Source organism: Microtus oregoni, unplaced genomic scaffold, assembly GCF_018167655.1.
Source record: "Microtus oregoni isolate MIOR12 unplaced genomic scaffold, Mior012 000000F_ref0000247, whole genome shotgun sequence".
In the NCBI taxonomy this organism is placed as follows: Eukaryota; Metazoa; Chordata; class Mammalia; order Rodentia; family Cricetidae; genus Microtus; species Microtus oregoni.
The window spans coordinates 74,428,494-74,445,070 of record NW_024543059.1 but is presented as its reverse complement, the minus strand read 5'-3'; the positions used below and the strand labels follow the sequence as shown (position 1 = coordinate 74,445,070).

General features: G+C 41.4%; 1 protein-coding gene across 1 annotated transcript in view; it reads left to right on the top strand.

Annotated features, from left to right (window-relative positions):
• The window catches only part of Cfi (complement factor I), a 28,749-nt gene extending 13,262 nt beyond the window's left edge, over positions 1–15,487 (top strand). Inside the window, exons 5-14 of the mRNA XM_041650099.1 lie at positions 1,499–1,612; positions 1,900–2,010; positions 5,838–5,864; positions 6,011–6,070; positions 7,631–7,678; positions 10,163–10,266; positions 10,419–10,522; positions 13,089–13,366; positions 14,666–14,770; positions 15,083–15,487. Coding sequence (XP_041506033.1) covers positions 1,499–1,612; positions 1,900–2,010; positions 5,838–5,864; positions 6,011–6,070; positions 7,631–7,678; positions 10,163–10,266; positions 10,419–10,522; positions 13,089–13,366; positions 14,666–14,770; positions 15,083–15,300 — 1,169 coding nt within the window. The 3' untranslated portion in view covers positions 15,301–15,487. The remainder of the gene's footprint in view (positions 1–1,498; positions 1,613–1,899; positions 2,011–5,837; positions 5,865–6,010; positions 6,071–7,630; positions 7,679–10,162; positions 10,267–10,418; positions 10,523–13,088; positions 13,367–14,665; positions 14,771–15,082) is intronic.
• Positions 15,488–16,577: the final 1,090 nt, after the last annotated feature.

Below are 16,577 nucleotides of genomic sequence, written 5' to 3'. Positions count from 1 at the left end.
GTCAGTCAAAGAGTCAATGATACATCTATTAAGTTTTGAGGTTGAGAACTACCTTAGTTAGCGTTTCTGTTGCTGAGAAGAGACACCGTGACCATGGCAACTCTTATAAAGAAAACATTTAAAGAGTGGCTTACAGTTTCAGAGGTTTAGACCCTTATCATCATGGTGGGACATGACGGCAGGCATGTGCTGGAGGAGATGAGAGTTAATTCATCCTGATCTGTAGGCAACAGGAAGTTGTCTGAGACACTGGGTTTGGCTTGAGCATGCGTGAGACCTCAAAGACTGTTCCACAGTGATACCCTTGCTCCAACAAGGCCACACCTACTCCAACAAAGACACCCCCCCCCAACAGTGCCACTCTCTATGAGCTTATGGGGGACACTGCATTCAAATCACCACAAGAAGTAAAATTCGTGACCTCCACTGTTCTTTCTTTGCCACTCAACACCTGCCACCCAGGTTCCTGTGTGGAAGCAAAATCATGTGCCTCCTCTTTGCTCCCTTGACTCCGTGGACTCAAATAACCATAGCAAACAAGTTGCTTAAGTAAAGAGACATCTTGGCACCCCTTTTGAGCATTAACTCCTATTAAATTATGTATATTTCTTTAAAATACTTAAGTGACCACCTCATTGCCTCAGTTTCCCCAGAAACGACAGCCTCATTGCTCCTCTCTCCTAACTTAGAAATATTTTGACATGTGTATGAGGCCAAAAACTAGAACCATACCCTTTCTGGTGCTAAGAAAAGCAAAGTACTGGAACATGTAAATGTCTGGCCCATGTGTGTCCATGGTTTTAGCTTTTTTAAAGAAACCTCCACACTGATTTCCGCAGTGGCTGCACCAGTTTGCTTTCCCACCAGTAGCAAGCAAGGGTTCCCTTTTCCCCACATTCTCGCCAGCATTCGCTGGCTTCTGACTTTGTTCTAATAGCCATTCTGCTGGGGTGAGATAGAATCTCCACGTAGTTTTAGTGTGAATTTTCCTATGGCTGATGATGTCTAACCCTTTCTAAAGTGATTATTAGCCATCTGAATGTCTCCTTTTGAGATCTCTCTGTACATAGCCCATTTTCTGATTATGTTGCTTGTTTTCTTGATTTTTCAAAAAAAAATTTCTTGTATGTGCTATATATTAATCTTTTATATCAGAATTAATATAATCTTTTGTGTTAAAATGTATAACTGGCAAATATTTTTCCATTCTGTAGGTTGAGTATTCATTTTATTAATTTTAATTAACATATTAACTTACTTTTGCTTTAGGGATGGGATCTTGCTGTTTAGTTCGGGTTGACCTCAGGTTTGCAGTCATCCCTCCGTCTTGGCCTCTAGAGAGCTGGGATTAGAGGAACATGCCATCATGCGCACTGCTTTATACCATTTCTTGGAGTCATGTTTTTAATCTTAGTTTCCCCTGTATCCTGTAATACGTTAAGACTGTTATACCGCAAGTCTCTAAATAAATTTCACAAAGATAACCCCTGCTTTGCAGATTCTCCGACAAATCAGTCCTTCCAGTGTGTGAATGGAAAACATGTCCCTCAGATGAGAGCCTGCAATGGGATCAACGATTGTGGGGACCAGAGTGACGAGCTGTGCTGTAAAGGTAGGGACGGATCCGCCTTTCAGGTCCCCCGCCTTCATTATTCTGATTAAGTGTCAAAATAGCTTTGTTGCTAAACATAATATCTCATCTCATGTGCGTGCATGCATGTGGTGTGCATGTGTATATACACATACATGCATGTTTGCACACACGAGTGTGTGTACACTGGGGCTTGAACCCAGGGCCTTTCACATGCTAGACAGGCATGGTGCCACTGAACTACTGCCTCCACCCCTGCCTCTCCCAATGGCAAATAACGGAAATAACTTCTGCTTGTGTTTACACAGGTTGCCAAGGTAACGCCTTCCATTGTAAGTCGGGTGTTTGCATTCCGAGACAGTATCAGTGCAATGGTGAAGTGGACTGCATTACAGGAGACGACGAGAGCAACTGTGACGGTAATCCAGAACTCGTGTGGTTGCCTTAGTTCACTGTTGAGCCCTGGAGTATGAAACTTCTCTTTAGGCAAATCACAGCCTTAAGTAGCCGTAGGGAAGCGCATCAGTAGGACTGTAGCCGAGGCATGTGAAGAACAATGCCGGTGCCTCTTCTCATGCCTACTTGTTATTGCAACCCTTTTCATCACAAAGGGTCCTATGTGGGAACGATATACTATTAGCGTGATCCCCTGGGCACCGGCTTCCGACTGTGACAGCTACCGCTGTCTGCTGGCCATGATCACTCTATCTGCCAGCTTGTTCCTTTGTTTGTTGCAATATTTAAAAAGCTTCAGATATCATGTCACTTACCTTATATACTTCTCTCATCATAAGAACACATGTGTGTATGTGTGTATGTATGTATTTTGTTTTTTGAGACAGGGTTTCTCTGGCTGTCCTGAAACTTGCTCTGTAGACCAGGCTGGCCTTGAACTCATAGAGGTCTGACTGCCTTTCCCTCCTGAGTGCTGGGATTAAAGGTGTAGACCACCACTGCTGGCTAAGAACACTGTATTTTAAACTACTTTTGAAAGTATTCCTGAAAATAGTAGCATGCCCCAGCATTATTTAACAATAGCCATGTTCAAATTTTCCTAACTCAAAGAATGTTTCTCCTGAGTTAATGTGTACAAAACAGGATACCCAAAAAACTTGGATGCTATATTTACTAACTTTTGATGTTGTTGTTGTTTTTCAAGTCAGGGTTTCTCTGTATAACAGCCCCGGCTGTCCTGGAACTCACAGAGATCGACTTCCCTCTGCCTCCTGAGTGCTGGGATTAAAGGCGTGCACCACCACTGCCCAGCTCCATTTATTATCTTTTAAAAATAGCTTTTATTATTTAAGATACCTCCAACCTCCTCACAACCTTGGGCATTTTCCTATAGACTGTTACTTCTTCTAGATTCATAGACTTGGTTAGGTGCATGGCTGACTCTTGACAAGGTGTTAAGTGAAGTCTTTCTGCCTCCTCATCTCACTTCTGCTGATGCTAATTGGCCCCTGAGTCAGTTTGGAGTCTGTGTTAAAAAGCTCCACCAGTCATCCACCTATAGATTTATCAGACTTGAAACTGTTGTCTGCATCCATCATGTCAGCAAGAAGCTACAAAATGTTTGTTTCTAACTGTTTCATTATTGCTATGTTTATGGACTGAAATTATATAGGAGTGAACTTTCTTTCATTGCTTTGTTTCCATAGGACATAATTCATAGTAGAAATGTATAATAATATGTGATACTGTCTTGTTGTTTACCAAGTCTCAATGGATCAGGGCTCTAGACAACTCCAAATGGTTAAAAAGATAGTGATTATGTACCTATTCTGTGCCATGCATACTGACTTCTTATTCTCATCCATGAGTTTTGAAGGAAAAATATTGGTATTACATCCATTCTTTGCTACATGAGTATTTGTTGATTCATGTGCCTGGCCCTGTTCTAGATACCAGGGACACAATAGCACATAACACTTAAAAATCCCTACCCAACCAGACATGAAATCCCAGCACCCAGGAGCAGAGGCAGGGGAATGGCTATAATTTTGAGATCAGGGTGGTCTTCTTAGCAAGCTCTAAAATACCCAGGGCTACATAGCAAAACTTTGTCTCAAAAAATAAATAAATGTCTCTACTATTTATAGACAGAAAATAAGGGAAATAAATAAAACATTAAGAGAAATCAAAAGCGCTATGAGAGGGCCAGTGAAAGGCCCAGTGGGTAAAGGTGTTGGCCACTAAGCCTGCTGCCCTGAGTTCAGCACACAGGTTGTCCTCTCTATACATGCACCATGGCATGTGTACCTGTTTTAGTCCATGTTCTGTTGGTGTGAAGAGACACCATGACCATGTCAACTCTTATAAAACATTTAATTGGGGCTGGCTTACAGTTCAGAGGTTTAGTCCATTGTCATCATGGCAAGAAACATGGTGGCATGCAGACAGACAAAATGCTAAAATATACCCTTTCAGCCCCAGCTGCTTGTCAGGGAAATTATGACAGGAGCCTAGAATGAAACAGAGAGACAACTAGTTTATAAACATCTTCTCTTCTCCCCCCTCCCCCTCCTCCTCCTCCCCCTCCTCCCTCCCCCCTCCTCCCCCTCCCCCTTCTCCTCTTCTTGTTCTTCTTGTTCTTGTTCTTGTTCTTCTCTCTCTGTTCTGGTTTGTTGTTTGTTTTTCTAAGAAAGAGAGAGAAAAATGGCACAGAGTTGGGTGGGTGAGGTAGATTTTGGAGGAGTTTTGGGAGGGAAATAATGTTCAGAATATGTCATATAAAAATAATTTTCAATAAATATATTTTTAAAATATCAGGACTAAATTATATTTTCCGTATTAGTGCTTTGCATATAAACCTGCAGGCCAGAAGAGGGCATCAGATTCTATTATAGTTAATTGTGAGCTACCATGTAGTTGCTGGGAATTGAACTCAGGACCTCTGAAAAAGCAGCCAGTGCTCTTAATCACTGAGCCATCTCTCCAGCCCCCTAAATCCTTTATTTTAAAGAGTATCTGAGAAGTAGAGGTAAAGTACCTTTATTTTTATTAAATTTAGTTCAGTCCTTAGTAAAGGAAGCAAGACAGGGAAAGGTTACAAGCAGGAAAGTGGTGAGCCAGGTTGCAATCGAAGCTAATTTCATTGCTGTGCAATGTCTAAGTCTTTTCCCCCATGTCTTCCATGTTTTCTTTCCTCCCCTATTAAAACCAATGAAGATTAAGGTCAAGGGATACAATTGGTTAGTTTTCATGGGCAAAATTTGCAATAGAGTAACTACATAAAATACAAAGTTTATTTTCCTACACATTTTTGAATATATATATATATGTATGTATATATTATGTACTTAGTAAAATATCATTGTTACTTCAATTGCCTTACTTTGGGATGAGTGCCAAAATTCCAGAAATGGCTCTAATTGTTTCCCCTTTAGAGAAAGAGCCAGAGAGCAGAGATATATAACTAATATGCTGACTATTAGGGGGTCAGATCAAAATCACTGAATCAAAGCAAGTTTGTATCGTCCCTGGATTGCCTTTACCTCCTACAAGTTCCCTGTCATAGTTGGAGTTTCTATTGCTATGATAAAAATACCTTGACCAAAAATGACTTGGAAAGGAAAAGGTTTACTCCACCCTACAAACTCTTGGGTCACATTTTATCAGTGAGGAAAGTCAGGGCAGAAGCCCAAAGGCAAGAACTGAAGAAATCCTGGAAGAACGTTGCTTAGTGGCATGCTTTGTGTGGCTTGCTCTCCATGGCTTGCTTAGCCTGTTTTCTTATAACCCAGGACCACCTGCCCAGGGGTGTCACTGCCTCCAGTGGACTGGCCTTCCCACATCAAGGAATGCCCATAGACCTGCCTAGAGGTCAATCTCCTGGTCAAGGAATGCCCATAGACCTGCCTAGAGGTCAATTTCCCAGAGGCATTTCTCTATTAAAAGTCCCCCCTCCCAGAAAACCAACCAGGATACCCCCCTTGTTAGTGAAAGTTAAAAATAATTATAACTTCATATAATTGTATAGTAGGTTTCCTTTTGAGTGTTGTACAGGTGTATCTAAAATACTAATCTCTTTTTAAGCTTAAAACAATTCTCTTGCTGGAGTGAACTTATTATGTGTTTAAATGTAAGATAAAAATCTTATTAGAACTAACATTAAGATAAAGTGGCATGCTATTTGGTTTCTTTTTTAACCCTTTGTTACATTGTTTCTGAAATATTAATGATTTGTATCTTTTTTACTTAAATAAAAATAATCTCTTCATGCTAAGCTTTGTTTTGTTTTTAGAAGCCAGACATCCTCAAATTCATGAAGGTAAGTCCATTTTTAATAAAAAAAACTTTATAATTCTAGTTTGGAGTATGTGTGTAATAACTTGGTGTGGGGTTTATTTCCCCCCCCAGTTAAAAGTTATTCTTCATTGTGCTAAAACTCGGCTTTTGTGTTTTGTTTTCCTTCAGGCCTTGCACGCTCAAATCCAGGCAATTTTTCATTAGAATCTTGGGACTCTGCAAAAACAGGTGATAACTGACTTCCTGTATGTCATATGAACTGAGTATAATATGAGCAGGGATAAGCAATCATTAGTTTAGCTAGCATAGTCTTTCTTCACTATGATTGGCTTTCAGTCCCACCAATGGGGAAAAAAAAACCCACACAGTGGGTGCCTCCCTGCACTTGGTGCCTGTACTCAATACCTTTCTTGTCTCTTTTCCCCTCAAAATCAAGCTTTTAAAGAAGCTGCCACTAGAAGAAATATATAACATTTCATATTTTGGTATTTATTTTATAGGTCAGTCATTCCTGAATCCTTGAGCTCTTTGGGAACAATTATAAAAAATAGCATATAAAATGTTAGTTATAATGACATTTTCAAACAAAGTTTTAGTAGATTCTCCTGCCTCATCCCCCATCCTTACTTCCGCCACATTCTTTGTTTAGTTATTTGTATAAAATGACTCAAGCCTCCAACACACATAATGCCAAAAGTTCATGCTTTTCCTTAGAATTTCTTAGGATTCCTGGGGATGAGGAATCAACCCTTGCCCTAACTGTCAATTCTCAGTTAACACCTCGAGTTCCGTCCCATTTGTCATTTCCGCCTCTCTGAAGCTGTTATCCGGCCCCCATTTATTCCTCCTCTTCTCCTTTTTCTCCTTCCTTGCCTTCTTCCTTCGCTAGTTTCAGACATCAGTGACACAGGCCGGGGGTGAATTCTTGATACTGCTCAGGCCTTTTTATGTGATCATGACTCGTTCTTTCTAGGCCGGTCTGCTTATCTCTTACCCCTACTTCCCATTTTCCCACCAATCATTCTAGTGGGGCTGAATGTATGTGTCATTTTGCTTGTGTGCTTCCTTCTCCAGTGCATACTGCAATCTCTGGTGATCACACATCTTTCCTTATGTTGTAGAGCTTATGTTTCCTGTATCTCTCCTTTCCCAAAGCACCGCATGCGAAGGCTCTGTTTGAGTTGCTGTGTGTTCATCTACTCTGTTGCTTCTAGCTGCTACATACAGTGCAGGTTCTGCTTTCCTGTTTACCCAATCTTATGAGCAGTGGACTGCCAGCCCACCAGCACACTGTAATAAACATCTTCTTCAGATTTTTGCACCCCAGATCATAATGCTCGCTAGTCAGTCCTACGGGAAAACCATGAAGATATCTCTAGGTTCATAGCCCCTGAGGGAGGCACAGTGTGATATACAATGTAGGACAGCCTTTTTAACGCCCATCCAAACTCCTGGGTCAGGGCTGTTCTCTTCCTCGTGTAAAGAGCTAAGATGAGAGAGCAGAAGGGGAAGCTCTCTCCTGATCTGAGTGTTTTGTCTGCAGAACATGAGTCTTGTCACTCAGTTGCACCAACAGATACCCCTCACCAGCAGGGATTTCTACAGGGTTCATCTGCGTCTGTCCAGTTGCTCAGCGATAGGACAGAGACCAGATGACATGCTTGGGGAGTTTATCTCTAAAAAGAAGAGGGCCATATTTAAAATTCTCAGCATTATGTCACTTTAATGACCAGATTCTCTCTAGAGATGTAACATTAACTACATGGATTTTCTGTTCTTTTATCACAGGAGAAGAAACTGAAGAAATAGAAATTTTGACTGCTGATATGGATGCAGGTGAGTTAACATTTTTTTCTAGTTTCAACTAGCATTTTAGTAGCATATATAATGTATAATATATACACATGCTATGTAATATATATGTGTATATTACATATATAATCAATTCAAGCAAAAATTAACTTTGATATAGGTTTCAGTTTAAAAAAAATGTAACTTTCTACTTCCCCATGGCCTTTTAAAAAAGCAAACTCATATTATTCTTGAGAATTGCTTTTAAAGCCAGGTCAGCTCAAATGACTGATTCTGAAATAAAACATTACTATAGTTCTACAGAAAGTGTCTCCTGACAGAGAAGAGCTTTGCCAGTTTAGTTTTGTCAGAAATAACTTGATTTCAAGTAGGACATACAGTCCATCTTCTGAGATGGAAGATAGTCCTGTCCTTTCTACGGTTCTAACCAGACGTCTCTGACACTCTGTACACTGGGCAGCTGTGCACCAAGAGCCAAACTGAGTTAGACAGACGCTCCCGAGACAGTAGTGATTTATTCAAGCTAGTGAGACTGACTTTCCATCCTGGCTCCATTTTTTTTATTAACTAATCTTATCACCCCCTCACCTTAATTATTATCTACCAGTTGTTTGGGGAGATTTTAAAATGAAATTCATATGATGTCATCTTCTAATTTCCAGGGCCTCAAATTAGTAAACAACTTTCTAAATAAACGACTGAGTATAGGATTTATATTTCCAATCTACAGAGGCCAGGCAAGAGGGATTTTCACACACACACACACACACACACACACACACACACACACCATTGTGTCTACTGAAGACCACATCTGTTTTCAGATTCCATCTGTCCTGCTTTCATAGGCTTCAGTGAATGAGGATCTCTAATTCTGAGAGTCTAAACAAAAACTTGAGATCATTACACTCTTCCCTCAACCCAGTTTGTAGGGTCGGTGAGAGATTTTACCAAAGTAAATCTCTCCATATTCATTCACAGCTTCTCTTCCTTGGGACCCTACCTCCTGTTGATATGATCAAAATAGTTACCATCAATACAAAGTATCCTTTCTCATTCAAAGTAGCTAATTTTTTTTTTTTACCTTTTCATGACATGGAAAATACAGAGAAAGAATAAAGAAAACATCTTTACACTTCCATTTTCTTCCTTTCTTATGCATTCTCTTGCAACTTCATGCCTTGAGCCTTACTGGGCCGTGGTTTCTTGGTGGCAAATACATCACACATACCCATCACCGAGGAGGGAAGCAAATGTAAGATGAGGCCTGTTGATCCAATCATCCAGGGTCCCTGGCATATGGCCTCTTTGGATTAATATATATTGTGACAAATTATTATACTAATTACACATTGAGACACAATATATATGTGACGCTCTGTATGGGTCCATACACAAAGTACTTGCTGTCATAATGCTAGCATATTGTCGAAAAGAGACTTTTTCAGAAAGTGAAAATCACAGCAGTGAAAGATACATTGCTCTATATCATAAGCTCATTCTGATGCGTTCCAAATGTGACAACCACCCACCCTGAGTTCTCATTGTTGTCATTCCCGGACATGTGGCATCTCTCATCTATCATCCCAAAGGTCACTGTTAGACAGAATAACTTTGGAGAATCAAGTCAATTTTAATGCTAAGCTAGAATTTCCCCAAAAGGTGAACAGTACAGTTTAATCCCCAAAACTACTTACTAATGAATGTGGCCTGCTATACAAACCATATAATATGTATACACACATTACATATCTACTATATAATATGCATGCATATATTACTTATATACTATACAATATGTATGTATTACATATAGACTATATAATATGTGTGCACTATCACATATGCACTATATACTATGCATGCATATATTACATATATACTATATAACATGTATACACTATTACATATATACTCTAAACTATGTATGCACGTATTATATATATGCTATATGCTATGCATGCATGTATTACATACATACTAAATAATATGTATGCACTATTACATATATACTATATGATATATATGCACCATCACACATATACTATATGCTATGTATGCATGTATTACATATATAATCTATTCACAAGTAGAGCAACCTGAGTTCAGAGCCCAACACCCATGTAAAAAGTCCGGTGGTGGTCCATGTCTGTAATTGCAGTGCAGGGGTGAAAGAGGCGGGCAGATCATTGGAGCTCGCTGGCCAGCCAGCCCAGCCAATTAGTGACTCTCAGGTTTAGTGAGGGACTGTCTCAAAAAATGGGGTTGAAAGTGATTGAGGAAGGTATCTGATGTTTGACCTCTAGTCTCAAATAGAGCACCTGTATAAACATTTCTCTCTCCCTCTCTCTCTCTCTCTCTCTCTCTCTCTCTCTCTCACACACACACACACACACACACACACACAGAGAGAGAGAGAGAGAGAGAGAGAGAGAGAATGAACCAAGACTTTATTCACAAGATAATGGTTTCAGGAAAATAATGATACAATCCCTTCCTTTCCTGAAGAAAGACAACGGCTGAGGTCCTTGTTACCCAAACTGTCCTGTGGAGTCAAAAAGAACACACACACCCGAAGGAAAAGAGTGGTCGGAGGGGAGCCAGCAAAGGTGGTAAGGCTGCGTGAAAATCTCAGTTCCCCCAAGGACCGGCCTGAGTCAGACAAAAGCGAGGGCACGGTGTGCTCACCAAGGGACATGTCCTGGGGCTGCCTGTTGGTGACACCATCCAGTAGGAAGGCAGTAACTACACACGTCTCTCACAGGGAGACTTCCCGTGGCAGGTGGCAATCAAGGACGGCCAGAGAATTACCTGTGGGGGAATTTATATTGGCGGCTGCTGGGTTCTGACGGCTGCACACTGTGTCAGGTAAAAACGTCTTCATGAGAAACAAATGATAGAGATGGTGATAGGTGATAGATACAAGCTTATATGAGAAATCATTCTACTCTGTTATCAGGAGGTATTTTTCAGGTCTTCATGACCTGGGCTGTAGGGACCAGTCCCTCAGAACCTACTGTGTCCTGGTGAGGACAGAACTTAGATACCGAATGACTTTATTTGGCTTATTTGTATTGTGCTAGGATGAAACTGTTCAGAAGAGTTTATGACTGAGTTTATGAGTTTTATGACTAAGGGGTGACAGTAACCTGGCATCCCCTCTGACCTTTCCTTAACAAGGTCATTAGTCCACAACCACAGATGACTTTTTCAAATCCACATACCCTTAAATTAATTTAATGTGTATTTTAGGCAATAAAGAAAATGTCCAAAACTCAATGCTATTTATCTGATATACTGACCCCTCATTGGCTGGCTCACTGAGCCTGGATAAATTATTTACACATGTAATAATTATTTACACATGTAAAGCTGCTTTGAAAACCAAGGCACTGTGTCAGGTGGGGTAGCATTCGTGTTGCTATTGGGAAGATCCCTGAAGTGCAGCAGGCCATCTCTGGCAGACTTGAAGCCACTAAAAAACCATCACACAGAGAATCAGAGGAAGGCCAGTCACACCATGGACCCCTTTGATGGGGTTTTCTAATTCTGAGGACAGAGAAACAGGGTAGGCATAAGGTGGCTTAAGGTTTGCGTGTGACAAGTGAGAAGTACAGTTGGGCACAGGTTCTATGAGGAGTATTATGAGAGGCTGTATTAGTTTGCCAACAAACACCACAGACCAGTTGGCTTTAGAAGCAGAGATTCACTTTCTCACCATTCTGGAGGCTGAGAGTCCAAGACCGATGCCCAGCACTCGGAGTTCCTGGAGTTTCTCTTGGCTTGTATGTGCTCCCTTCCTACTGTGCCCTTCAGTACCCTCTCCTCTGTGCACATACAGCCTGAGACTTCTCTTTTCCCTCATGAAGACCCCTGGATTAATAGGACATCCCTTACGACCTCAGTAAACCTTCATTACCCAATTAAAAGCATTGTCTCAAATACAGTCCCAGTGGGGCTCAGGACATCCACAGTGCAGCAGATAAAATTCTGCCCATAATAGTGATGGGATTGCAGTCCTCCAAAGGTATTGATTGACAAGCCAACGTTACTAGCAAAATGACAGGGCTCAGGAGTCTCACCTCGGCTTGTCTTAAGAAACACTGTTTATGTTATGTGGTTAGCACAGTTGGAAATCTAAGAATCCTCATATTTCACACTCTCAGCCTTCAGGCACAGGCATTCTTAATGTTAATTTTCAATTGCTCATTTCTCAAACCTTATCTCCTTCACAATCACCCAGCTTCTACTTGCCATCTGGATCACGTGACTTGCCTCTAATTGCTTACCTACACGCAGTCTATCTATCCGCTGATCCGCTGCCCTGCTGGTCTGTTCTTCACAGTGTAGCCGAGTCAATTCAAGGGCTTTGCAGTCTTCTTTAGATAAGCATCTAAACAAAATGTCAACACACGGAAATCTTCTAAGGCCTTCTTATGCAATTTGGCCTTCCTCTCCCTCACCAGTCTCAGCCCACTGCACACACAGCACCACCCCCTGCCCATGGATCCGCCTCCTCGGGGCTGGCTTCTTCAGATGCTCCAAAGCAATTGCTCCCTTCTGTGAAGGGACCTTCATGCACGCTTTCCTTGCCTGAAATGATCTCCCTTGACTCTCTTACCTAGTGAATTCTCTTCTTTACTCAGATCTCAAGTCAACCCTTTATCTCCTTATGGAATTCTCTGGAAGGCTCTCAGTCAAATACCTCTTGGTAAATTTTAAAAGTTTTTTTTTTTTTTTTCCTGTCCACTCCTCTCCCTTCTTGCAGAATAAACCTCGTCATTGTTGTAATCACCCACTTGGTGATGCATGTTTTCTAGATGCTTTCTGGTTTTGCTAACTTCCACACCCCGGTGCCCAGGACAACACCGTGTCTATGCAGTTGGTAAACACTATATATGTGCCCAGTAAGCCATATAAACAGAGCTAATCTTCAAGAAATATTTATGATCCCTAAGCCTATGATACAACCCAAAATAATGAGGATGGCAGCACTCTTGGAACATTTAGGTATAAATAAAAACATCTAAATATCACATTATCTCCTAGAACATTGCTGTTGAACTCTACTGGGATTGGCTGAGTTGTTATAGGAAGATAAATTCTGTTCCCTGTATGCTATATATACTTTAAGAAGATGATATAAATGTTCAAGTTTTTTTGCTTATGGACAATCCATTTGGTGACATACTTCATTCTTTGGAAAGGTTGGATAATGAGATCCTAGGAACAGTTGGGGAATAATCACTCTCCCCATTTACCACACAGCAAACCCTGCCCTAACTAAATTTAATTTTATATAGCTTCATATCAACAAGGATAAAAACATTCAGAAACTCAAAATCATCCTTCAAACGGAAGAATATAAAGATGAAGTATCAAAATCCATACCTTTTTCTTGCTATATGTCATTTCCCTTTGCTTTCTCTGACAGACCCAGCAGATATCAGCATTACCAAGTATGGTCGGCATTATTAGACTGGCAGAAACTTAACTCTCAGTTGAAAGTTCAGAGAGTGAACAGAGTGGTTATTCATGAAAACTATAATGGACGCACCTACCAAAATGACATAGCTTTGATTGAAATGAAAAAATCTCCGGGCAAGAAAGAGTGTGAGCTCCCTCATTCTGTCCCTGCCTGTGTCCCATGGTCTCCGTATCTATTCCAGCCAAATCACAAATGCATCATCTCTGGATGGGGTAGAGAGAAAGGTATATGCTTTACCTCTGGGGGTGGAACTGGGGTTGGAAATGTGTGGACGCCACCCTAGTACTCAGAGAAATATTAGGTACAGAAAGTGAGTGCCCATCCAGGAAGGGCTGCCTGGTGGGCTCAGAACGCCATTGTCAGAAGGACCACACGAGATGGGAGCTGTCACTTGATTCTAGAGCACTTGTCTAGCATGGGCAAGTTCCTGGGTTTGATCCCCAGGACTGAAAACAGGAAACCAAGTGTGTTCTTGTGATAGGGCACACGTATAATTTCAGAAGGAGAAGCAGGAGGATCAGGAGTTCAAGGCCAGCCTTGAGGCCAATAAGATTTGCTTCATTTTTGACCTAAAGAGGTATTAAACAGTTTTATCTCAAATGGACCTCCTGCAAGACACAGGCAGAGGGGTAATTGAACATCAGGCATTTGCAAGATGTTTGTAATTAATTACTGTGATTTTACGCAGTCGCTAATTACATTAAGTATTTATTACACAACAACGTTGTGTAAGAAGATTCTGGATGCTGGTGAGGAATAAGGAGGGCCTAAGCCCTGAGCTCTTGGAAGTCTGGGGAGTGAGTAAGCAGATAATGGAAAACTCCACCATGAAACTGCTGTGTGCTGGAAAACAGAAGAGGGGAGATGGGATAAAGTCTCACTCCCCACCCCATCCATGTTCCCTGTGTGCTTATACGTCTCTTCCTCCATGGCCCATCAGGCAGGAGTACTTGGCCCTTCTCTCCCCACAGACCAAGGATGTTCAGGTCCGCAAACTCTCACTTAAATATGACGGAACTTCTAGCTCCCTGTTCACTGCCTCAGAGCACTTAAATGGGCACTTACTTCCTCAAGCACAGAAACATGTACACACTGACAGCTTCAGCTTCTAACCTCTCCAAGGCTGCTTTCTCTCCGATAGTAATTTCAAGGAAATTGCTAGCTGTAAGAAAAGATATCAAGGATGTGCACGAGATAGGCCCATCACTGTCATCTCTGCAATGCCCCCACCAAACCCAGCAATGGGTTGGGACTGCACACAAGGATTCGCTCTTTACTAAATGACTGTGATTTCAGGCACCTTCCCTCACTGTTCATTGAAATTTAGAAAGATAATTGCAGAAACTAAGGCTATGAAGAGAATATGACATAAATATGCTAAGGAAGTATCCTCAGTTATTAATATATGTAGTCATTAGTAATGTATTTTCATGGATCTTCTTAGTGTTTTACTAAGCTATAACCACTTTTGTTTAGATTTCTCATTTGTGGCTCCTAAATGTCTGTTTTCTCACTTTGTGTAGATAACCAAAAAGTCTACTCACTTAGGTGGGGCCAAGTTAAGCTGATAGGCAACTGTTCGAAGTTTTACGCAAACCGCTACCATGAGAAAGAAATGCAGTGTGCGGGTAAGTGCCAAGTGGGTGACCTGGGCTATGCACTGTATCAGTCTGCTTGACGCTTCCAGCTTACAACTGCGTCTCCTTACACAATGCTGTCAAGTACAGACGCCAAGCGGGAGGACTATGCTAACTTAGGGAAGCAAACAGAAGGTTTATGAATTATTATTTATTTCCTATGCTGCATCTCAATCCGCAGTTCCAAGAGGGATGCTGGGGCAGCCCGCTATTTCCTTATAGTCTCTCCATGCATCAGCGTGAGAGGCACAAAGAGGCACGGTGGCCCTGACAAATGGAAGGAACTGTGGTTTTCTTTCTTAGGTACCGATGATGGGTCCATTGATGCCTGCAAAGGGGACTCTGGTGGTCCCTTGGTCTGCCAGGATGTCAAGAATGTGACTTATGTTTGGGGCATTGTGAGCTGGGGTGAAAACTGTGGAAAACCAGAATTTCCAGGTGTTTACACCAGAGTAGCTAATTATTTTGACTGGATTAGCAATCATGTGGGAAGATCCCTTATTTCTCAACACAATGTCTGAAGCTATGGCCTCTTCTCTACATTTATTAATTCAGGACTCGTGTTTTAATTAAAATGAAACTGTGTAATTAGTTCTCAGAGCTAGCAAGAAGCAAGCCTTACCGGCCAATTCGAAAGGCTTCTTCAAAGTTTATGTCATTTTAGAATTCTGTTGGGTAATACAATAAACATTCTGCTTTAGCATACAAGGATTGTTTTTTGTTTGTTCTTCAGAGGTAGTACCACTCAGCTACACCTGCGACCTACACATTTTATTTATAGAAAGTGTGACTAGATTAGCTCTTCAGGCAAAAATGATGTCTTAACTACAGTAAAGGCTGAGATAGTTCAGTGATACTGAAATCACACAAGGTTGTTCAAGCTCCAATCTGTCACCTATGAATTAAACGAAGAGAAACCAACCTACAATTCACAATCCCAGAGAACCTAGACAGCAATGAGGACTCTAAGAGATACATACATGGATCTAATCTACATGGGAAGTAGAAAAGACAAGATCTCCTGAGTAAATTGGGAGCATGGGGACCGTGGGAGAGGGTTGAAGGGGAGAGAAGAGGAAGGGAGGGGAATAGAGAAAAATGCATAGCTCAATTAAATAAATAAATAAAAAATAAATAAATAAAAGTGATAGAGGCTGCAGGCTCAGAACCCTTCTGCAGTGACTTGAAACCTGCAAAAACAAACAAAACCCAGAAAGTACTAAGGTCAGGTTCTTCCTAAAGGGCAATGAGTCAACTCTTGGAAGTGACTCCATGTAGGAAAAAACCAACCAAGTGCAGTGGGAATGGGATGGTCTACCTCCAGGATCTGATCAGTTCCAAGCTCTCTCTCTGGATTCTGAATTACAGACAACAGAATCCAGTGGGATTGTTGAATGCCAACATAGTTCAATGCTTCCATCAGATTGGCCTGCAGACAAGTCAGCGGGGCCTTTTCTTGATTAATAACTGATGTGGAAGGGCCAGGATAACTGGCTGTGGTGTCACTCTAGGTGAGCCTGGGATATTTAAGAACAAAACTGAACAAGTCAGAAGGGACAAGTCAGTAAGCAGTATTCCTCTGTGGTCTCTGCCTCAGTTCCTGCCTCCAGGTTCCTGCCCTGACCTCTTGCCCTTCCTTCCCCCAGTGATGAACTGTTACCCAGAACTGTAAGAGGACATAAGCCCTTGACCACAAGTTGCCCCTAATCATGACATTTATCACAGCCGCAGAAGCAAAACTAGACAGGTGCTATTGTCTCTTCATATAGTCTTGCTTTTATACCAAACTAAGCTGAAG